Below are 25,545 nucleotides of genomic sequence, written 5' to 3'. Positions count from 1 at the left end.
CCCTTTGAAGTCAGTGTGAGGCATAGGGGCTATATTCTGCTGGCTGAAATACCCCAACTGCAATACAAACATTATTGATGCCCACTTTGGAGCTTATCGTCAGACCCTAGGTTTGGAGCTGGACTCCCTTGGTCATTGTCAGTGTAAAACAAAGGTGCAAAGAAATAAACCAACATTAACATTTACCGGCTGTTTGAAGGTGGAGCTTTCAGTGCTCAGGGGTGGGGTTGGAAGTATGACAGAAGACTTTTTCAGCCACTAAACAATCATTTTCTGGTAGGTCAAGGTAGGTCTTGCTTTGGGCAGTTCTGAAGCAAACAGCACCCTCCCTAAAAACCTGCATTTTGCAGTGTTTTAATAAAACTTTATAGGCAATGATTAGTCATGAAGGACACCTAATAGGGCAGCTACTGCCTTGTGACTGAATACCGGCAGAGTCATAATTAAATAGGGAATGTAAACAGCGATATTTCTCGCTATAACAAAGGTGAATAGCTGGGAGAACTGCACATCCGCAATGGCTACTCTTGTCCCCAGTTCCTATAATTGGAGGCAATTTAAAGTGATTTGTTGTGGTTTTCCCAAAAGGTAAAAAACACTACCGCCTGTACTTTATCTTTGCTAGTGTTACAGTTACAGACGGGAAGATTCCGACCGCACCGCTTACTTTTCTTTCACTCGCCACACTTTAAGGTTAACGGCACAGGTAGGGGCAAATTTACCTAGGGTCGAATATCGAGGGTTAATTAACCCTCGATATTAGACTGCCGAATTGAAATCCTTCGACTTCGAATATCGAAGTCGAAGGATTTAGCGCAATTCGTTCGATCGAAGGAATAATCGTTCGATCGATTAAATCCTTCGAATCGAACGATTCGAAGGATTTTAATCCATCAATTGAAGCATTATCCATCGATCAGAAAAACCTTGGAAAGCCTATGGGGACCTTCCCCATAGGCTAGCATTGGCCTCGGTAGGTTTAAGGTGGCGAACTAGGGGGTCGAGGTTTTTTTTTTAAAGAGACAGTAATTCGACTATCGAATGGTCGAACGATTTTTAGTTCGAATCGTTCGATTTGAAGTCAAAAGGTCGAAGGTCAAAGTAGCCCATTCGATGGCCGAAGTAGCCAAACAAAAAAACATTCGAAATTCGAAGTGTTTTTCCTCTATTACTTCACTCGAGCTAAGTGAATGGGCCCCATAGTGTTCTCTCTGCACCAGCAGTTGCCACCTACTCCACTTGCCAACGCAACTGCCAATCAAATCAATGGAAAGCAACGTTGGCACCAACAGGCGTTAATCCGCTGGCAAGAAACCGCCACATGTCCCATGAATGTAAACACTAAGGGCATAGGATATCACAGGATGAGCAGACACTCGTGTAAATTCTCACTTTCCACTAATACAGAATTCTATGTTTATACACAAAATCAGGGTCAGACTGGGCAGGCGGGACACCGGGAAAAAACCCAGTGGGCCGCGGCTCTTGTGGGTCCTGCCGGCCCAGACCCTCTCCCTGCGCAGCAAATCATCTTCCTGCCGCTAGTCGCGGCAAAAACACGTACGCACACGTGAGCAATCATGGCTGAGATTGGGCTAAGTTAAGGCCACAGGGGGGCCCTAAAACATCAGCCCCAGTGGGGCCCGGGCCCCCTAGTGTGACTCTGCATTAAATATTTTATATAGAAGCTTTTTTTTTTTTGTCTTTCACCCTCACACTAAATCTGGCAATTCCCACCCGTTTTAAACTTCACTTTATGAGTAGACTTTAAAGCTGAACTGTAACATTCAGAACGACAGCGTGCGCAGTTGAACCAACGCTGATAATGGGGTTTCAATGTCAACAGACAAACAAGGGCAGTTCAGAAAGGAAAGAATTCTGCATTAAAGGATTTAGCGAGGCAGGCTCCAAATTGAACAAATTATACCCACAATGGGCCCATGACCGTCCAACATTCACCAGCATGAAAGATCAAGATGTCAGTTGTAGGGATGCAACAAGGCCAAGTTTTGGTTGTTGCTTTGGTTAAAACCTAGCACTTTAATGAAACATTAACATTCAGCCGAATCCTAACCCTCATGGCCATTTGTCTTTTAAGCTCTCAATAACTGAATGTGAAATGCTTGGTTTTTATCCAATATGAACTTGCAAATTTGGGTTCAGATTTTGCAGAATCTTTTGTAGAGGATTCAGCCTAACAAAAAAAATAGCGGATTCCGTGGATCCCTAGTGGGTTAAGACTGCCATGTTTTTACCATAGGAACAAAATAGCCGCAGGTCAATTTTTACCCCACCCCAGCGCAATAGAAATACCCTTGAAAATCCAATATAAAACATTATTGTAAAACAGTACAAAAATGGTAGAAATTATTTGTCGGGCTCTCGAACAGTCTGGCGTGCGCTAAATTTTAGCACATGATCAATAAGTCTTTTTTGTTTTTTTACCCCAGAAAGAGCACCGTGATAAAAATTGTGGTAAAGCCGAGATTTGACACCATCAATGCGGTGAGAACAGAAATAATGAGGATAGTGTAGCTTATTGTGCGTCTCTGGTTAAGGGAGCTCCCCAAACCATAAATGTAAGGACCGATAAGGCACAAATGCGAAACGGCGCTGATCTGAACAGCGGAATCTTGCGTCGGTCACAGTGACTTTTGCAGCATAAAATCCATTACAACCAGGAAGTGGAAATGTTTTACAAGGATCACATGGTCACTTTATCGCTTATTTGCTTTCCCCTCCCGCTGAGAACTCCCTTTAAGGCAGAGAAAAAGCAAATAATGTGCCCACATCTGCGCCGACCCTGGAGCCCCCAGGCAGGGATGCCGTTTCATTTCACTTCATCCGTTGCGGTGCAGATATGAGTAAAGTGTTCTTGTTTGGAGCAGGCCTGGGGATCGTCAGCGAAAAAGGGGTGGAGCAGAGCATCGGAGGCGGAAATACGTTTTTGAGGGCTGAAGGTCAGCATGGCCTGGGGGGACGACAAGGCAAAAGGTTTTAATTATGCAGGCGAAAAATATAAATGATTAATAAATATGATCAGTTTATCCTTCAGTAACCAATATGCAGGTTTAGTTTAAGCATCTGGGTGTTTAAAGCTGGCTATAGACGCAAAGATCCAATTGCACAAATCCTCGATTCATACGATTTTCAGACCGTGCGTGGAGAGTCCCGACATTTTTCATCTGGCGGAGATCGGTCGCTTGGTCGATCGGACAGGATAATATCTCTGCGTGTATTGCCGATCTGATGATTTCCAGTGGGGTCACCAGCTTTTGTCGGACATAACTTTCGTACAATTGCCGTCAGGAGCAGAACATCGGCTGATAAGGTTAATGGCAGGTCGGGAGACGGGAAAGCCTGATTGTTCGAGGACTCGAACGATAGTATCTTTGCATCTATGGCCAGCTTAAGTCCGTAATGTGTTTTGGTGTTGTTTAAAGGAGAAGGAAAGCTACCAAAGCATTTAATTGCCAATAGATTAGCCACAATAGTGCAAACTATATTTATTCTGCGGAATGCTTTACCATACCTGAGTAAACAGCTCTCTGTTTATTTAGGATAGTAACTGCCATATTAGCTTGTTGTTTCATCACTTCCTGCCTGAGTCTCTCCCTGCTCACTCATAGCTCTGGGCTCAGATTACAGCAGAGAAGGGAGGGGAGGAGAGAGGAGCAAACTGAGCATGCTCAAGCCATAGCCCTGGAGGTTTAAGCTGAAAACAGTTAGTCTGATACAGAAGCCCATGAGTACACAATAGAAGGAAAGAAATGTGATTTTTCTTTTGTCAGAGGACTCAGAGCAGCATTACTTTGAGGGTTTACTGGTGTATTTATATAGACCTTTCTGATAAAGCTTACTCAGTTTTAGCCTTTCCTTCTCCTTTAATATAGTTTATGTAATTGGACAGCACAGATTCTTATAGTATTTATTCACGAATAGGGATTCAATATGTTAATTGTATTGTATAAAACCTGTGGGACTTTTATTTCCTTTTCCCTTAAGGTGGTCTGTAAGTATCTAAATATAGAGATTTATTATCCGTGAATAGTGTTCCAAGATATAAATCCCACTTGAACATCGGCGTTTACACTTTTAACTACCGTCTAATATCGTAAATAATCTGAGCTAATTGTTTATGGGAAAGGAGCTTTCCTAATTGCTCCATGAACTACAGCCGGCTTTCTCCATATTACCTGGATGGTAATTAGCACCGGTGGACGGAGTTTAGAATTGAACACATAATTCCCGCTACAACATTATAAAGAAGTCAGATGCCAAGATTAAAATAGTGTTACATTAAAATCCTTGCTGAATATACATATTTACTACTTGCCTTTTGGGATCAATGAATGGGCAAATTGTATCGGCAGAATCAGATTTCTACATCCAATATTCCTTGGTATCGACACCAGGAACTTTTAATAGTGGAAGGCAAATGATATGGCCACCTTCTACCAAATTCATTGGCTGGACTAGTACTTCCACCAATAGTTTGGATAACATAGAAGAGATGCAGCATCAGACTCACCCCCTCTCCTATCAATACCAGTGCTTTGCTGCTACGCCTCTGTTTCGGCCGGGGTGCTCCCTAAATAGGGAACCCCATTACAACCAGCAGGGAAAAATGCAGGAAGGGCACTCTGTAGAGTTGCCACCCGGCCGGTATTTTACCGGTAAAACACCTGCCAAGGCCGAGGCCGGCATTGCAAATTTACCGGCAATGCAATTGCCGGTAATTTGAAATACCCTTTAAAAAAAGCCCCTGGCCTGCCCCAATTCTAAAATAACTTACCTTTTTTCCAGTGCTGTGCGATGTTGCTCCACCCCTTTTGCGGCACACCGCGTAGCTCCCCCCTTTTAGCATCACCCACATAGCTCCGCCCCCTTTTAAGCATCACCCCGCCCCCTCTTGGTGCCCTCCCCCCACTGGCCGGTAAAAAAATTTAATAAAGGTGGCAACCCTATCACTCTGGTTAAAAAAAAAAACAACGGTTTATTCCATGGAGCTATTACTAAGGGCCAAGAGCCTGAAACGCACAAGGCTTGTAGTCTGTGAAGATATATGGAAAAAAAAGAGTTGTTTCTTTACCAAAGTGCCTGCATTTTTCAACATTTTGGCTAACACAAGTAATCAGCACGGCAAGCACCTACCAGAAGAAGATCGGCTCCCATGGCATCGATTTCCGGCACAAACTTGTCCACTGGCTGCTGAGTCCTCGGGGAAAAGGCAGAACGTGGCAAAGTAACATCCACCGGCCACTCCTCTTCAGAAGGAAGCCCAATAATACTAGCAAGGCAAGCACAAAGAGAAAGAACCATTTTAGTTCATGAAGTGCAGGCGTATATAATGGCACATAACTACTAGGTGTAAATGGAACGGCAGCAATAAACTTGAATGCTAAAATGTAGCACAAGCTTTCAGGCAGGATTACACAAGCCAGATGCACCTTATCTGTGTCTGCTGACTGAGAGTCAGGAGGTTCGGCACATCAATTAGTTCTTATCACTTGCCACATTCAGCAAATTTGTGCCTGAAACGACTGGTTCCTTCCGCCTCGTGATGCAACCGACACATGGAAGGATTCTGCTGATCGACAGAAAGCTTTGCACTTAGGCAGCAGAATTCAGCTCAGAGATTATGTTATATGGAAACCTGTAAGTGACAATGTATCTCGGCTATGAGCCAAGCAGCCCTATTTCTTACTGGCCTTGGAATAAATGGATCACCCATGGGCCAAGTTAGTGACAATCTTTTTCAGGGCCCCAGTGTAGGAACGATCTCCTCTGTCCATGTACCGAGTCTCGGCATGAGCCAATATTCATGCATTGGCCAATACATGACAAGATCTGCTCACCACAGGCATCGTGGGGAGAGAAATAGATCACAGACATGGTAGATCCCCAGCCAATCACAGGACAGGGTGGCATAACCAAGCATTCCCATCGCATGTAACGGAGACCAACCTGAACCAATAAAGGGGAAAGTGGTGACAAACCTCCTGGACATTATCACTTACTCAAATATCTTGCACAACTGGTCAGCTTCTGAATTGCCGCAGAACAGGGGTCTGAAATACAGAATATTATTAGTTATATACACAATCACTGATATCCATTCCATGGAGTCCTGCAATGTTCTGTGAGTGGCTACAAGGCTAATACACCAACACAATATTTGTTTCTTGCTATTTATACAGAGCCAACACATTTCCATAGAGCTTTACAGAGATTATACATAGTTTCCAAACCCCCAACAGAGTTACAGTCCCCGCCCCAGTGAGCTCACAATCTAAGGTCCCTATGAAATTTCCATCAGACCCTGCCACGGTGAGCTTACAATCTAAAGTCCCCATCAAATTTCCATCAGCCCCTTCCCCAGTGGAGCTTACAATTGATGGTCCCTATGACATTTCCACAAGCCCCTGCCCCAGTGGAGCTTACAATCTAAGGTCCCCATCAAATTTCCATCAGCCCCTGCCCCAGTGGAGCTTACAATCTATGCTCCCTACACAGTCACACACGCTGGGGTCAGTTTTCTCAGGAGCAAATTAACCTCCCTATATGTATTTGGGGTGTTGGAGGAAAATGGCATAATCCTGGAGGAAATCCACAAAGACACAGAGAGTGACCTGATCGAACTCAGGACTCCAGTGCTGTTTGGTAGCAATGTTACCCACCGAGCCACTGTGCTGCAGACAATATGGAAAAAATGGATGCCAATAGCCATATATCTTTAAATGCAATGTTATATCCCAGAATTCCTGCACCCCCCCCTCCAGTAGTGCAAACCACAGAGTTAAAAAAAATTAAGTTTCCATTGTGCAATTTCCTATGCACAGTTCTCCAGCGCTCTCCAAACCCCATATCTTATCAGTCTGTGTGACTTGGGACACAGAGCTACTTGATTTTCACAGGAACCAGTAAAAAGAGCTCTATGGCATGAACTGCAGCCCTGCATAATAATGTTGGACTTTGGTTGCTCTTTAAATTGTGATGCCAGTTAAATATTTGGAATAGCTTGGCAATAATAAAACCTAGCCTTTGGGACACCTCCCAATGCATGTCTATTACTAACGCACAGCACCTTATTTATGCCCATATTAGACTTTACAGCCAATGCATTTCTCATACCACTTTAGATGGCAAGCTCCAATGTCCAGTACCCTCTATAATTTTGTCCTTAATTGCACATACGTCCTAATAATTAATTCCTTTATTGTCTGCTCCTGTACCCCGACCCTGATCCAAACAATGTACCATCACTGCTCTCTATTAACACCCCAAGACTGCCCAGGCAACCCTTTAGCCCCGATCATGAGACCCGTCTGCCCATTACTAATCCCAAATCTTCAAACCTCCGCTGTCCCAGAATGTGCCTTCTCTGAGTGCAGAATACCATGATGTACTCACTTTCGCTTGAACATCTCTGCGAAGATGCAGCCCGCGCTCCACACATCTACCGGCGTGGCATACGTGGACTGAAGCAGGACTTCTGGGGCCCTGTACCACAACGTCACCACCTGCATGGAATATGAAAAGGGAATCATGAATCTTATGTTTCACTCCAGTAGAAATAATAAAGCCAACAAAGGCCTTATTTTGATTCCCCAAGTCCATTTAAAATCAGTTTATTGACTTCTGCAATTATGCTACCAAACTGGTACTCCCGACAGCCCAAGCCCTGGCAGAATAATATAATTAACACCGATATCCATGGGTACATTGAGATTATTGATCAAGTAAGCACCACTGAGCATGAATCTTATAAAGGGGAAATAAAATGACAAGTTGTGTTTCCCCCATTCCCATGTCTATTATTCAATTAGTTCTAAGACAGAGGAAAAGCAGGAAGAAGAGGGTCATTGTGCCCCCCACAATAAGCCTGTGTGTGAGATCAGAAACACAAGCGAAATATTCCATGTTCTGCACTGAAAAGTCCAGCAAGATCGTCAACATGAATGGGTTCCTTTCACTGCCCGCAGAACATGTATTGCAATGCTATACAGCCTCATTTTCAGGCCACTAATTCATGGCTGGGCTACAGTGAGGTCCCAGACATGTAATTCTACCACCTTTTAGGTTGAAGAAGCTCAAGCAGACCTTGTATAGCCTACCAGTCATTGTGTGCGAGAGGAACCACAAGTTCATGCACATATCATCAATCACCACATTCACTGGCTCTGTTGCTTTTGTGTTGGATACAATTATTGTTCAGCGCACAACCCTATAGCCAGTAACGCAGCTGAGAATGTGCAGATTGCCCAGTCCCCCGCTCCATGGAAGCAACGTACACACACAATATGCACTTTTTTTCCGTCTGCGTAATCCTACGTGAAGCCTCAAGCTCGCACCCATGTTATCTGTGGATACTCAGCAGCTGTGTGCATGTGCCGTAGGCTAGAGACACAAATGACCTTAAATTAAGTAATTGGTGTGTACAAGGTCTCAAAACAGTGGTCTGTGATTGGGTTTGTGTGCCTGAGGTTTTTATGTATATCTCCAGCTCTTCAGGTTCCTCTGGGAGCTTTATGGTGAAATGTCTCAAGATGAAGAGAAGCGGCAGCTAGTCTTCTCTGGATTACAGCAAGTGACAGTTTTATGGGGAAATGTCTCACGATGAGAGCATGTGCTGGTGGTACCTCCTCCAACAAGGGATTCAACAGATAGACATCACTAGGATCTTTAAGGGGAAACTTCTCATGGTGAGTTCATGTGGTGGCACCACTTCTCCAAATAGTCTGGACAACAGCAAGTGAACTAAGAGCTTTATGGGGAAATATCTCATGATGAGACCATGTGCTGGTGGTATCTCCTCCAACAAGAGATAACAGACTGTAAATAGGATCTTTAAGGGGAAACTTCTCATGATGAGCACCGCTTCTCCAAACAGCACCCAGCCCCCCATCAGATAACAATGGGAAGGTAACCAAATAACAGCTACCGGACACTTCTGTGGAAGGACATGTTTGCATTGCTAAACTTGAAAACCGAGTTTTTCCTGCATGGGTGCTATTTTTAGGTCTATCACAAGGCTAGAGAGCATGACCTAGGCCAGCGATCCCCAACCAGTAGTTCGTGAGTAACATGTTGCTCTCCAACCCCTTGGATGTTGCTCCCAGTGGCCTCAAAGCAGGAGCTTATTTTTCATGCTTGTGTTGCTCCCTAACTGCTTTTACTTCTGAATGTTGCTCATGCTTTCAAAAGTTTGGGGATCCCTGACCTAGGCCATGGTTAAAAGCAATGGGAAGGGGAGAAATAGTCTCAAAGCAGTTCCATCCTGGAATGCTGGCACCTTCTCAAAGCACAGAATCGAGCACAATGCACCGAGATGCCTCCACACCAATATTACAGCTAAATAAACATTTGTTGGTTCAACAATACACATGTTAAATGGCAGTGAATTTCTAATGTAAACAGTGTAATTTAGAAGTAAAAAGTAAACCATAAAAATGATGACAGAATCCTTTTTAGAGGAAACCTCTCATAATGAGGCCATGTGGTGACTCCACTTCTCCAAACAGCCTGGATAACAGGAAGCCACCAAGATCCAAAGCCCTTGTACTTCTCCAAAGTGCATGTACATTATTGGTCCAAACGCCACTCAATCAAACCCCTGAACAGACAAAAGCTCAGTGGCATCTGACCAACACCAAGGCTGCCTGGCACTGAGCTCAAGTTGGAAGCAGCTGCTGCCCAGAAAATTATCTCTGGAAGCTTTTGAAACCCTACACAATAGGAACAGGGTCACGGTTTTGGCCACAAAAATGAACAGGATTGGGGCCTGAACAACATTTCAATACCAGGGTCCTGCTTCTATTTAGTATTGTTTTTCTACTGACCAGGTTATAGGTCTCCAGCCCCCTTTAAATGGACAGACACACGTTTACATTAGGTTAGGGACTTCATAGTGACTTCTAAAATACTAGTTTTTCTATAAAGGTACATTTTCTTATACTACACAAATGTCAAAAAGTCACAAATGACATCACTAAGCACTATTTATAAGGCAGTTTTTTTTCCCCAGGACCTTCCTGCCTGGTATATAGCCAGCATTTTTCCTCCAATCTTAGAATTCTTCTTTCAGAAACCGGTAGATCCAAGTGATTTAAATTCGGAAGCGCAGTCCTGCCGGCTTCTGTAAAAACTGTTCTAATAGGACGGAAGAGGCAGGGGAGGCATGGATCTATTCATTTTAATTTTTTTCCCCTCTGGCTTAAAATTTTCCCTGCCCATCCTTTTTGTTTTGTGGGGAGAACACTGTAAGAACCTATTATACAGATTATCTGTGCATTATACAGACACATACACACAACTGACCCAATAATCCTGTGTTGTATTCCACCTCTGCTCTTTATTTTACACCTGTACGTATTACGTATATAAAAAAAAAAAAACTTCCTCTTGGAAGGGGCCCACAGCAGGGCTATTTAACAGCCCGGTAGATAACGATTAATTTAACTCACATTTGCCAAGTCAATTTCCCTTGTTGTCGGCTCAAAGAGGGAGTGTTGTATTTACCCAAAATGGAATTCTGTCCCACCCATTTGCTTTATCCATGCACAGATAAGAGATTTATGGATTTTTTTTTTCTTCTTTTTTTGCACCTATCATGGTTCTGTGCACCCTGGCTACAGTGTTGTTTTCTGGTTGATGGCAGTGGTTGACACCAAAAGCCCTCCTTATATTGCGGTTCCATTGCTAGAGCAAATAGCTGGGGTGACAGCGGACACCCCTGTCTGGTATCACAACGTATTGGAAAGAACCTGGAGAGTTTGGAGTTGGTGTGGACTTTAGCGATCAGGAAGGTGTACAGCACTTGGACCTAGGCTATGAATTTTTGGTGTATTCCCGTCCTTCTCAGTGTAGCCCACAAGTATTCCCACTTTACAGAGTTGAAGGCTTTTTCGTTGTCCAGAGCGACGACTACCCTGCTGCCACAGTTATCATGTTTAATGAATATATTTGTAAAAAGCCTCCAGATTTTTTTGTCAGTCTATCTACCGGGCATAAAACCAGTTTATCAAGGTGATATTATGTTCTTCAGGTGTAGTCCCCTTATACTATCACTTTGCCCAAGCCCCTATTGTGAAGAGATTACAGTATAGTAATATTCAGCCCCTTGTAAATCTACTTGGTGATGCCAAGGTGGTGGGCGCATGGTTGGCAACAGTTAGAACATGGATTTGATAGCCCCAGCATTACTGTGATTTGGTGGTTTATTTTCATCTGTCTACAAGGAAAGAGAGAGAGACTCAATAAGAAACTTACCACGGGCGTGAGAGCCATCTGACAGCTGTATATCCTCGCTAGGCCAAAGTCGGCAAGTTTCACCTGTCCCCCACTTGTCACCAAGATATTCTCCGGTTTAAGGTCTCGGTGCACAATGCAATTCAAATGGAGGAATTCCAGGCCCGAAAGGAACTGCTTCATGAGGTCCTGAGGGATTAAACAGAAGGAGAGTGGCACTGACAAACCTTTCAAACACGAGCAGTTCAATTCTGAGCACTCTAGACCAGGCCATTCATCACTAACAAGGCTAGAGTAGAGGGCTGTTATTGGCACTGATTATGGCATCCCTCTGTACAGGACAGAGTGCAGTACTATTTTGGGTAAAAACCTTCTATGACATGGCTCAGAGCCGCTTGCTCACACCCCCAGCTGGTTTCTAGTAATGGCATTATTAATTATTAATGGTCCGAGTGGCTGCTTGGGCAATGTTAAACAGCAATGCACCCATTAAACATTATCATGCAATATATTGCACGGGCAGGACAGGCAACAGACGTGGCCTCACTACAAGTTCCGCCAAAATGCCAAGTACTCTTACTTACAATCTCTCTCTAATCTTCCAATGCCTAAACTTCTCCAGATACAATAAAACGTCACTTCTATTGCACTAAATTATATATTCACATATATAGTTCATTCGTTGTCCCATATGTAGAAGTTGAACTTTCCAGATAAAGGGGTGGTTCACCTTTCAGTTAACTTTTACTATGTTATCGGATGGCTAATTTTCAATTGGTCATTATTTATAGTTTTTGGATTATTTGCCTTCTGACTATTTCCAACTTTTAAAAGGGGGTCACTAACCCATCTAAAAAAACAAAATGCTCTGTAAGGCTAAAAATTTAGTTATTGCTACTTTTTGTATTAATCTTTCTATTCAGGTCTCTTGAATTCTTATTCCAGTTTATCCTTCAAATCAATGCATGGTTGCTAGGGTAATTTGGGCCCTAGTAACCTGGCTCCTGAAACGGAAAACTGGAGAGCTGCTGAATAAAAAGCTACCGGTAAATAACTTTAAAACGACAAACAATTTAAGACAAAAAATGAAAACCCAATGGCAAATTATCTCAGAATATCACTTTCTACATCATACTAAAAGTTAACTCAAAGGTGAACAACCCCTTTAAAAACAAACACATGAACTTTCACGGAAATGACAAAAATGCCTGGAATGTTGTGGTTGCAATTTTGATATCAAAGTCTGGCCTTAGCCACAGGAAACATTAGGAGAAGCTCTGGGAAGACAAAATAGCCCTTCTTCCTCTGGACAATACGCTGACGAGTTTAAGAGGAATATAAAAGGCTAGCATCAGAAAAGCAAATTTAATTTGAGATAATTTGCAATATGTACACATCAAAATGATAAGGACATCTTAGAACACCTTAGATACTTAATGATTAATATTTGGTTACTCAACCTAACTTTTTTTTATAGCTGCAAGCAACACACTCATGCTGTAAGTCACTGACAGATTTGCCCTCCTCCTGCTATAGACGGACACACAGCATGGCTGTATTACTTGTAGTAGGGAAGAAAAAGCGTAAGGCTGAGGACGCACACACAAACCAGTTCTATCTGCAGAGTTTGAGAGTTTAAATCCTTTCCCCCTTTATTGCAGAACAGAATCAGAACTGTAGGTACCTTAATAGTCTCCAGTGGAAGACCTGGAGGTGGGACTTTGCTCAAGTAAGTCTTCAGGTCTTGGTCCACATGTTCAAACACCAGCGTCACTTTAGTCTCTCGGTCAGTTCGGGCAGAAGCACAAACATCCATAAGTCTGGAGGAAGAGACAGTCATAAGAATTTACAGAATTTGTACATCACCCAGAAAAAAAACAAACAAAAAAAAAAAACAAAACTTATAGTCCAGCCTGGAAAAGGAATGGTACCTTGAATGCAGTATAAATTGTAGAACCAATACCCTTGGCCAAACAATTCCTGCTGCTGCTGAACAGATTTGCAGAACCATTAGACTGGGATTCCCCAACCTTTTTTACCCATGAGTATTAAGAGTTGGGGAGCACCATAAGCATTAAAAATGTTTCCGATGGTGCAAAATAATTGCTGCGATTTGCTATTTGGTGGCCTCAATGTTGACTGGCAGCCTACAGGAGGCCGTTTGGCAGTACACCTGGATTTATGCAACCAAAACTTGCCTCCAAGACCGGAATTCAAAAATAAGCAACTACTTTTTGGCCAACTGGGAGCAACATCCAAGGGGTTGGTGAGCAACATGTTGCTTACAAACTACTAGGTGGGACCCACTGAATTAGACCATTCCTTCTTACAGAACCACTTGTACTTCTTAGACATTTCTATTGAACAGTTTAAGTTTTCTCACATCCATCCATCCATGGAACATGGTTTCGGAAGGCTGGAATATGGTTTCAGAAGGCTGGTGGAACATCCAGTTAATTTTTCACAAACTCAGCTTGCAGCAGAAAACCTAGTTTTCCTCCATGGTTTCCTTCCACTGCTACCACTATTGTTTAGAGTTCTGCTTACGATGGACATATGAACAAAGACTTCATGAGTTCATGAGGTTTTTTGCAGGTCCTTTGCAGTGATCCACCAAGCTTATTTGTAACCTTCAGAACTGATCTAATTATCTCTGCAAGATGCCCACCCCTAGAGAAAGTATCAACATTACTGCAATTTCTCCATTTCTGTAGACTTTCCCATCCTTGTGAATCTCTAAAAACAAAACATCTCCTTCAATCTATACATTATACTTGGTATTTGGCTTTCAAACCACAGAACATCATACTTCTCTGTATTTTTTGCAATGCAACAAATCTAGGATTTGGTTTTGGAGTCACGTGTATTACAGCACATTTTGCAATCAGAATTCTTTAGGTTTGGATCTTCTTTAAAACATGTTATTTAAAAGCAGATTTTAAACTTTAAATTTTTTGGAATGACGTTATGAAGCCAAGTGACAAATACAGTTCCCCTTCTAAATGAATCGAAACTACGCCAAGTGACTACATCCCTCATAAAAGGCATTCACAACCATGGGAAAAACTATTCTGGGCTTCCCCACAAGTTCTAGTTTCTGCGCTAATGATGACTCTGCAAATTCAGCCCTTTGACATACATTGATGACATATTCCCATAGGCTGCTGCAGACTAATATCTTCATTTTGACCAGTGTTCATCTTCTCGTTTGTTTTGTCTTAAGTGTCCAGGCAACACACTTACATAATGGTCAGTGGAGTGTAGACAATTAGATGAGAAGGTTCTTCCAGAAATGACTTGAAAACTAGTACATATAAAATTCACATGCACTTCCAGTTTAAAACGAGTGAGAGCATAAAACAGTCCCTTCACAATGAGTAGTGTGAACAAAGTGCTGTCATGTTGTGCCAAATGAAGCATGTCATGCTAATGAACAGAGCATCTATGGTTCTTCTGTTGGCATGGTGTCTAATAAGTGTATCTGATGGGTCTCGGCTGCTGAACTGGAAGAATTTGGGGAGATTTAGCCATGCAGAACAAAGGAAGGAACTTGAAATTGTCATAGGGAGATAATGCTACAACAGTAAACAGGCCTTGCAGCAGCAAGTATGGGCTTTGGGCTGACCACGCATGGGTTGATCTAATACAATCTCTGACCAATCAGCTCAAGGGCCAAACAGAGCTAACAAGGAGCCACACAGCAAAGCGCACAAGTAATTGAACCAAAAGGAATTGAAGGGGAGCTGCAGATGAAAATTCTACTTGATGCTCATAGAGACATGGAGGTCATCTGGATCAATGGGCCACCATACACACACAAATAACCGCATGAAACGTGGGAGTGTATGGCCACCAAAAGTCGTTACATTTTGGCTAAAATAAAAAGACAGGCAGGTGCACAGTATCTGAGCAAATCAATATTTAGGCGGCAGTTGAAATATATAGGCTTAGGTCACCGACCATGTAAAAAAAGGAGCAAATGCCTAGAAAAGCCAATAAGAAGGCCTGTAGAGATTGCAGCTCAGTTAGATCAAGGCAACTGTCACCTTGCATTGGAGGTGATCCCAATTGATCTAATGATCTGGTAACTTAGTAAAGCTTAACTAAAGAAGTAGCTAGAAATGTTGTACATGATGTTTTGTACTTCTGTACCAGCCCAAGGAAACCACAGCCCTTTAGCAGTAAAGATCTGTGTCTCCAAAGATGCCCCAGTAGCTCCCCATCTTCTTTTCTGCTGATTCACTGATTCACATGCTCTGTGCTGCTGTCACTTACTGAGCTTAGGGAGCCACTCACAATATACAGTACACATAGAATAGAAATGTCACAATATAAGGCTGATTAGTAATTAATACACATAATTACTACATGGCAGCACAGAAACCAGTGCAATTAGCATCAGAATTGAATAATCAGCAAACCTGTAGCATCAGCTTATATTACAGCCAGGGAAGCTCATTTTCTGCTGGATAATTAGTGACGAACCCTAAGCTTAGCTTCTCAACAGCCAATCAGAGCCCACTGAGCATGTGAGTGTCACAGACACTTTCCAAGATGGTGACCCCCTGTGACAAGTTTGAAGTCCTGGATCATTGCTGCTATTGACAAGCTTAAACTTTAGCCTCGTGCAATAAGTTCACTATAGAAAATAGGACATTTTTAGCCCTACTCGTTTTTAGGGTTTAGTTCTCTTTTAGCCCTAGGGGCCAATAAGATTTAGATCATACAAGAAGCCATTACCTACTATAGGACTAATGTGCCTGCTCTGGCCAATACTACTCTGTTACGACTAGAAAATAAGAGAACCAAAGTCAAGATTTCCATTTTTACAAGGAATCAATATAACATTTTCTAATAATTCCAACAACTTCCAGGTTCCTCAGGATGTCAGCACCCCATCCAAATCTATTAAAGGAAAACTATACCCCAAAATGAACACTTAAGCAATAGATTTTTTTTTATGATTTATATCATATTAGGTGCCATATTAAAGAATCAAACTAGAATATTGACCTTTTACATCTCTTGCCTTGAACCACCATTTTGTGATGGTCTGTGTGCGGTCTCAGAGATCACCTGACCAGAAATACTGCAGCTCTAACTGTAACAGGAAGAGATCACCTGACCAGAAATACCGTAGCTCTAACTGTAACAGGAAGAGATCACCTGACCAGAAATACTGCAGCTCTAACTGTAACAGGAAGAGATCACCTGACCAGCAATACTGCAGCTCTAACTGTAACAGGAAGAGATCACCTGACCAGAAATACTACAGCTCTAACTGTAACGGGAAGAGATCACCTGACCAGAAATACTGCAGCTCTAACTGTAACAGAAATGACCTGACCAGAAATACCGCAGCTCTAACTGTAACAGGAAGAGATCACCTGACCAGAAATACTGCAGCTCTAACTAACAGGAAGAGATCACTTGACCAGAAATACTACAGCTCTAACTGTAACAGGAAGAGATCACTTGACCAGAAATACTGCAGCTCTAACTGTAACAGGAAGAGATCACCTGACCAGAAATACTGCAGCTCTAACTGTAACAGGAAGAGATCACCTGACCAGAAATACTACAGCTCTAACTGTAACAGGAAGAGATCACCTGACCAGAAATACTGCAGCTCTAACTGTAACAGGAAGAGATCACCTGACCAGAAATACTGCAGCTCTAACTGTAACAGGAAGAGATCACTTGACCAGAAATACTGCAGCTCTAACTGTAACAGGAAGAGATCACCTGACCAGAAATACTGCAGCTCTAACTGTAACAGGAAGAGATCACCTGACCAGAAATACTGCAGCTCTAACTGCAACAGGAAGAGATCACCTGACCAGAAATACTGCAGCTCTAACTGCAACAGGAAGAGATCACCTGACCAGAAATACTGCAGCTCTAACTGTAACAGGAAGAGATCACCTGACCAGAAATACTGCAGCTCTAACTGGAACAGGAAGAGATCACCTGACCAGAAATACTGCAGCTCTAACTGTAACAGGAAGAGATCACCTGACCAGAAATACTGCAGCTCTAACTGGAACAGGAAGAGATCACCTGACCAGAAATACTGCAGCTCTAACTGTAACAGGAAGAAGTATTGAAGGAAAAGACATTACTCTGTTAATTGGCTCATGTGACCCAAGAAGTATAGTTTGTTTGGTATGTTTGTGTGCACAGTGAATCGGTGTTTTAGGCCCATGGCATAGGAGGTGTTCGCTCAACTGTTGAGGCAGGGGTGAAGGTGCTACAGTATGTGGGCACATGGCTGGTACGTAGGATGCAGAGTAGTGTTGCATTCAGTACAAACACGACTTACTACAAATACGACTTGGATTGTACATGGACAGGTGAAAGGGTTCTGGAGAATCTTCCATATAGATAATGCTACTGAAGCCATTAAGCTGAGGGTGCTTTAATGAAATAAAAGTCGCTGTGACTCACCAGCTCTTCAGACACGAACATTGTGGGGGAGTTTAGAGTCAAGTAAGGGCGAGGGGCCCGAGTATAGGAAGTTTAAAAACCTCTGCTGCAAAACAAACAATAGAGGAACCAAAACCCATTACTCCCACGCAGGATTTTGTTTTTACTTTTAACCCTGCAGCTCACAGAGCGCTGCCAAAAATCAAACATGCCAGAAATGATCGGTGAGAGCCACAGAGAGGGAACCCACATGTACTGGTGGTCAAAGGGTCACTATCACCAAAATTGCCCAACCAGATCCGTGCATGTAAAGCTGGTCATAGACGCAAAGTTATAGTTGCACAAATCGAAGTTTCGTATCATTTTCGTATCGTCCAGACATTTTTTTTGCCATGGCGATCGGTTAGAAAATTTGTCAGCTAATGATTATATCTCTGTATTATTGCCTGACGATATCACTGGGTGACTGTCACTTCTATCTGTCAGACATTACTTTCCTGCAATTTCATGGTCTGATTTTGTATTTTTACTACTTTATTTCATCTGAATGGTTAATGGCAGGTTGGAAGTTTTGTAGGATCGTTCATCGGATACAAGGGTAAAATCTCCACGTCTCTGGGCAGCTTAAGGTGGGCAATATCAGGCTGATCCGATCGTGGGGCCTAGGGCGCAACAATCGGATCATTATGCAAGGAGTATGGGCGGTTGAATCGTAGGACCATGTCAACGAACAGATACGGTCAGCGATCCGACGGGATTTTTAGCCCCGCCCGAATGACTTTCGGACAGATATCGATCAGGGAAGTCCGATGGACGGCCCTATACTAGAGTCCTGCATGGAACCAGGAGCATAAGAAGCGGATCCGAACCCGCAGCCTGCGACCCGAACATTTACCCAATTTAATCCGGTAGCCAACCACCATCAAACAAGAAGTGATGTTGCTGCAAACTGGAAGTGACGTCATCAAAAGTTGGCGGGGACAGAAACAAGTTTTGTCAAACTTTAAAAGGAGTAAAATATATACAATATAACACAAGAAATTTAGACAAGACCCGCAACCCGACCCGACACCTGTATCTATACCTGCACCTGAAATTACCCTTATTCCGCAGGGTGCCTGCATTTTTGTGGGTAACCCGCCGGTACCTGAACCGCTGCAGGACTCTACCCCATACACAGGCCAATAAGATGCTGACTCGGTCTGTCAGCAGCTTTTAATTGGCAAGTGTATTGTCACTTTTAGAGTGCAAAAGAAAGTTGGATGCGCTCAAACCCCTCAGCCTCTAATTTTAAAGAGTGAAGCAACACGTTTTTTTACTTATTCATACAATCGCTCGCCCTATTACTGGGTGGGACCAGCTGCAAATGCCCCAGACCATTCGCTTAAACAGTGACCGTCACATATATTTTCAGGTTACTCACCGATCGAAGTCCCTGGCCCGGGTGCAACGCCCCAAACCCTTAGCTTAGGGAGGCCTGAACGACAATGTACTTCCAATGTAATGTGCTGCCACATGAAACGCGTTAGGAGGATCGTTGGGTAAATAAAGATATTCTTAAAATCCCCGCTGATCTCTGGTTTGTGGAAGTGCACGCAACTTTGGAAGTACATTGTCGTTCACACCTTTAGAGTGCACCTCGTTTTATAGCAACAGGCACAAGCCTTGCACGTTACCCAAGCAGCAGTGCCAGAAATAAAAGGCAGTGTAATGTTCCTGTTCTGGCAAGTTTGATTGATTTCTCTTATGTAACCTGAACTTTACAAATATCCGTGTTTTCTAAACCCAACGTTACTCTGAAAGTTCAGCAGAAGTGGAACAAGCCGAGGCTCGACTACAGCCCAGAGTTGTACCTCCCGGGGCCACAATGCGCCCAACACCACATACTCCTATAGGTCTGCGATCTGGAACTAAGCAGATGTATAAAAGGATAAAAGAAAATAAGTGATTCAATTAAACTGAATAACAGCAAAAATGAAAAAGTGCTTCCGCTTCAATTTCCAGTCACACCTCGAGCAGAAATGTTGGGTGTAATTAAGCGAGTGAGGCAGTGACCTTTATCTCTCGTACAAGCACAAGATTATTGTTGTGAGAGAGCGGCTCCATGGAACATCTGAGCAAGCAAATCCAGTAGCCACATCATTGTAACCCGAGGCCTCCGTCATGCACCCGGCCCATACTATACCATCTCTATGCCCACCCTCTACGCCCACCGCTGTCACGAGCATGCCCTTATGTGACATCTAAAAGCCCCGTTTCATAACGAGCACTAGCGATATGGTATCCATTATTCGAAAACCTGTTATCCAGAAAGCTTCGAACTATGGAAAAGCCGTCGCCGATAGACTCCGTCTTATCCAAATAATCCAACTGTTTTATAAATGATCGACTTTATCTCTGTAATAGTAAAACAGTACAGGTATGGGATCCGTTCTGATCTGGAATTCTGTTATCCAGAAAGCTCTCCAGTACGAAATTGCCATCTCCCATAGACTAAATTGTAATGAAATACAAATTTTAAAAAAAATAATTTCCTTTTTCTCTGTAATAATAAAACAGTCGCTTGTACTTGATCCCAACTAAGATATAATTAATTCTTGTGCTCTGATAAACTTCAATCACTCTTTACTGCTGTACTGCATGATAGTGATATCTCCCCCCCGCAGCCAAACAACAGAACAATGGGAAGGTAACCAGATAGCAGCTCCCTAACACAAGATAACAGCTGCCTGGTAGATCTAAGAACAGCACTCAATAGTAAAATCCAGGTCCCACTGAGACACATTCAGTTACATTGAGTAGGAGAAATAACAGCCTGCCAGAAAGCAGTTCCATCCTAAAGTGCTGGCACAAGTCACATGACATGGGGCAGCTGGGAAATTGACAAAATGTCTAGCCCCATGTCAGATTTCAAAATTGAATATAAAAAAATCTGTTTGCTCTTTTGAGAAATGGATTTCAGTGCAGAATTCTGCTGGAGCAGCGCTATTAACTGATTCATTTTTACATTTTTTTTTTCCCATGACAGTATCCCTTTAACATTTACATGGTTTTCTAGTAGAAGATCCAAATTATGGAAAGATCGGTTATCCAGAAAACCCCATGTCCCTAGCATTCTGGATAATGGGTCCCATACCTGTATCTTAAAAACGTCACTGCAGAGCCCTACTAACATGTCAGCGCTATATGAAAAGATGAACCCATTATAAACAAAACAGATCTGCGGCTTCACCCCAACCAGTCAAAAGTGAAAGACTTCTCATAGGCCTCCTGTTGTACTATAATCCGCTATGCAGGAAGCAGCATAGGCGGGACATTGGCGTCTATATATGATGACATCACGGCCCTTTAAAAGAGCCGAGCCACTAAATATTGTGGATTAAATAAAAGTTTGCTATTTTATCTGCAACAAAACTTCTTCAGGATCCCCAACCCAGACACACGGGTTTTTGTGCAGCCATTGTAGAGCCCAGAATGCCCTTCTCTGTGGCTCTGCTGCTGTTGCTGAACTACAATTCCTCGCATGCTTCTGGCTCCGGGAGAAGACGACAGAATTCATACAGAGCAAACAAACCACATCACGTCCTCTCACATCATGGGAAAGAATGTGCAGTTTTCTCACTCCCTACACGAAACAGCCCGTGGATTTAAAGGGGAACTGCGGCTATTAAAACAAAATCCACTTAAACAAAACAGATGCTTAAAGGAGAAGTAATGGGTATAACACACTTACTTTACAATGTTTGGATGGTCAAAATGCTCCAGGCGTTTCAATAAAGCCACTTCCCTGACCGTAGAGAGGGGGAGTCCATTCTCGTTGGTTTGCACCCGCACATTTTTGAGGGCAACAAACTTTCCACTTTGAAGGTCCCTGGCCTTGTATACCGTGCCGTAAGCCCCGACGCCAATCTCTGCGACAGGTTCATATTGACCCTTCATTTCTTTTGACATATTCCACACTGGTATTCTTCTCAAGAACCCCCTGTCTGAAAATAACGTGAGAATAAATCACATCTTCCACCACTCCATTCATTTACAATACGAGAATATTAGAATTCACTCTATAAATGCACTTTATATGGTCCTGGGGTACATTATCCCTTATAATACATAAGTGATACTCGGAATTCCCTGTATAACTCAGCCTGCAGCCTTGTGTCTTTATATGGTCACAGAACAACCCCTCAGTGACTTCTAATATCCTTATCATTTACAGTAGGGGGTACATTATCCCTTATAATACATGAGTGATACTCAGAGTTCCCTGTATAACTCAGCCTGCAGCCTTGTGCCTTTATATGGTCACAGAACAACCCCTCAGTGACTTCTAATATCCTTATCACTTACAGTAGGGGGTACATTATCCCTTATAATACATGAGTGATACTAAGAGTTCCCTGTATAACTCAGCCTGCAGCCTTGTGTCTTTATATGGTCACAGAACAACCCCTCAGTGACTTCTTATATCCTTATCATTTACAGTAGGGGGTACATTATCCCTTATAATACATGAGTGATACTAAGAGTTCCCTGTATAACTCAGCCTGCAGCCTTGTGCCTTTATATGGTCACAGAACAACCCCTCAGTGACTTCTAATATCCTTATCATTTACAGTAGGGGGTACATTATCCCTTATAATACATGAGTGATACTCAGAGTTCCCTGTATAACTCAGCCTGCAGCCTTGTGCCTTTATATGGTCATAGAACAACCCCTCAGTGACTTCTAATATCCTTATCATTTACAGTAGGGGGTACATTATCCCTTATAATACATGAGTGATACTCTGAGTTCCCTGTATAACTCAGCCTGCAGCCTTGTGCCTTTATATGGTCACAGAACAACCCCTCAGTGACTTCTAATATCCTTATCATTTACAGTAGGGGGTACATTATCCCTTATAATACATGAGTGATACTCAGAATACCCTGTATAACTCAGCTTGCAACCTTGTGTCTTTATATGGTCACAGAACAACCCCTCAGTGACTTCTAATATCCTTATCATTTACAGTAGGGGGTACATTATACCTTATAATACATGAGTGATACTCAGAGTTCCCTGTATAACTCAGCCTGCAGCCTTGTGCCTTTATATGGTCACATAACAACCCCTCAGTGACTTCTAATATCCTTATCATTTACAGTAGGGGGTACATTATCCCTTATAATACATGAGTGATACTCAGAGTTCCCTGTATAACTCAGCCTGCAGCCTTGTGCCTTTATATGGTCACATATGTGGTGCCTTGTGCAGAGCAAAGGGGAACTAAACTAAGTTTTACAAAACATGACTTTATAAACAGAATTATTTTTCATTATATTGTCCACGGTTATACAATACCCTTAAAGGGCCAGTGACAAAAGAAAAATGCCTGTGTAACCAGCCTGCAAACCACTATATGTTAATGGCGTATTTAACACAATAATGTTTTCCTCCTGGGGGCAAAGAGGAGACCCAGTAAGACAGGAAGGAATTCTTCCCCCCCCCGGAGGACCCCCATCAGTGTGATGCAATTATAATGTGAATAGACCACAGGCCGTCGCTAGGCAGAGTGAGCCCTCATGGCACATTGCACAGATACAATGGAGGCCGTTGCTACAGGAGGAAATCAAACTTCTGCAGCTCAACTGCACTGAACTCCACAATTACTCGCTGATATGTAATTAAAGTGCAAGGATAATCCTAATGCCAATACTATAGGCTCAGTGCATTTGGGCAGCCAGTGTTCCTACCAATAGATATTTGTAGTAGGTCGGGTGTTGCTGTGATTGGCTGCTCTAAACTGCGCCGTAAACTGATCTCTGCCGCCAGCAGGTGCCACTGTTGCTACAAGTGGATCCTTTACACCTGGGCCAAACCATTGGCTATTGCCCCCATTTGCTCAAATAACAAGACTGGATGAGTTTAAGGGATTCTACACCTTTAAATTAACTGTTAGTATGACGTACAGAGGGACATTCGTAGACAATTTGCCATTGGTTTTAATTTTTTATTATTTGTGGTTTTTGAGTTATTTAGCTTTTTATTCAGCAGCTCTCCAGTTTGCAAGTCCAGCCATCTGGTTGCTAGGGTCCAAATTCCCCTAGCAACCATGCACTGATTTGAATAAGAGACTGGAATATGAATAGGAGAGGCCTGAATAGAAAGATGAGGAATAAAAAGCAACAATAACAATACATTTGTAGCCTTACAGAGTATTTGTTTTTTAGATGGGGTCGGCGACCCCCATTGGAAAGCTGGGAAGAGTCAGAAGACAATTTAAAAAGTAAGAAATAATGAAGACCAATGGACAGTTGTTTGGAATTAGTCTCAGTGTAACAAGTAAAAGTTCACTTAAAGTAGAACCTCCCCTATAAAGAGAAAAGCTGCAGCCAGAAGGCTCAGCCCAGGCTCGTTTCCTTTGCAGCCTCTACTTCCTGCAGAAACTTCCAAATAATCCTGGAAACGAATTAGGAACAACGTGGCCCCTCGACCCCGGGAGACGCAGCTGTGAGCGCGGAAGGACATGGGCAGTTACAGCGGAAGGATATCGACAGCTCCGCAGTAAAAAGGCCGCGGCGGTATTCGCTACTCACCCTGAACAGCACGGGAACCTCACAGCGCTGATCTCCTGACATGGAAGCGCCCGCATTCACGCCATGCCTTACACTGCTGCACGCTAGCATGAGGAGGATGTGGGCGGGAGCCTGACGTCACGGCCATGTGACCAACATGTAGAATTGCGCGAAGCAACCGCGTTCGAGGCGGATCTAACTCCACCCCCTTCGCTAATGACCCACCCGCAAAACAGAGCCACGTGACTCCCCGGAGCAAGAAGTCATAGACAGAAGGATAGTGCTCGCGCTCAGTATAGAATAAAGAGGCGAATTGCTGTGTTCCGTACGCTCCCAGCAGCTAAGGTGTGGCCTCAAGCGTTCCAAGCCTCCTTGTGGTTAGTGAACGTATAAGCCACGCCCAGCGAGCCATTGCTGACTCTGCTGCTTGTGGTACAGACAGTGGCGGTGTATTGGGTGCAAGTGAGGCGCTCGCTGTTATTCAGGGTGTTTCTTATAGTCCTCTAGAGGTTATTAGTGCACATTTCTGCTCTGCAACCGCTGCCCCGCCCCTTTTAGCATGTAGGCGGGGCTTGTAGGGCTCCTGTAAATAGAGAAACTTTAAAGGGATATTCCAGACGTATTCAACATGTATTTATGCAGCAGCTATAGAGGAAGCAGAGCCCACAGTCATGGGGGACTAATAGAGAAAAAACTCCTCCCCAGCCGCTCTGTTACCTGCATCGAGAAACTGGGCGTGGCAGAGGCGGGATGGGAGGATGGGCCCCTCAGAAGATTTATTTGCAGGGTGGCCAGTAGCGTAACTAGCGGGACGCACAGCGTATACGATTTTCTGCTGGGAATCAGTGGTGCGTGAGCTGCCTGAGGGGGTACACGCCCTGGCCCAAATGCTCCCCCAGTAGTTCCGCCACTGAGGGTGGCCCAGCGCACTCTACTTACTCCACATGCACAAATCTGGGTTCATACAGAATGAGTTTACTGAGATGGGAAGAACCTGACTGCTCAGAGCCCTGACCCCAACCCAACTGAACCCCTTTGGGATAAACTGGAACCCCAACTCTGAGCCTGATCCCCAACATCCGTGTCCAACCTCACTAATACTCTTGTGTCTGAATGGAAACAACTCCCAGCAACAATGTTCCAACATCTAGTGGGACCTTCCCTGAAAAGTAGGGACAGTTAAAGCAGCAAAGGGAGGGGCAACTCAACGGAACCCCTGTGGGATGAACTGGAACCCCAACTGTGAGCCTGATCCCCAACATCAGTGCCCAACCTCACTAATGTTCTTGTGGCTGAATGGAAACAACTCCC

The 25,545-nt window shown here is 43.4% G+C and overlaps 1 protein-coding gene across 1 annotated transcript; it reads right to left on the bottom strand.

Annotated features, from left to right (window-relative positions):
* Positions 1–1,690: 1,690 nt before the first annotated feature.
* Positions 1,691–24,355, bottom strand: cdk4.S (cyclin-dependent kinase 4 S homeolog; the record flags this gene model as incomplete). The annotated part of the gene is given in 8 exon segments (NM_001086250.1): positions 1,691–2,971; positions 5,155–5,290; positions 6,021–6,071; positions 7,414–7,523; positions 11,272–11,439; positions 12,935–13,070; positions 21,410–21,662; positions 24,256–24,355. Coding segments are annotated over 7 exon segments (960 nt in total). The 3' UTR covers positions 1,691–2,830.
* Between the last annotated feature and the right edge of the window lie 1,190 nt (positions 24,356–25,545).

This window comes from Xenopus laevis, chromosome 2S (assembly GCF_017654675.1).
Source record: "Xenopus laevis strain J_2021 chromosome 2S, Xenopus_laevis_v10.1, whole genome shotgun sequence".
NCBI classification, from domain to species: Eukaryota; Metazoa; Chordata; class Amphibia; order Anura; family Pipidae; genus Xenopus; species Xenopus laevis.
The sequence above is the reverse complement of the archived record's forward strand: the minus strand, read 5'-3'. Positions and strand labels throughout refer to the sequence as shown.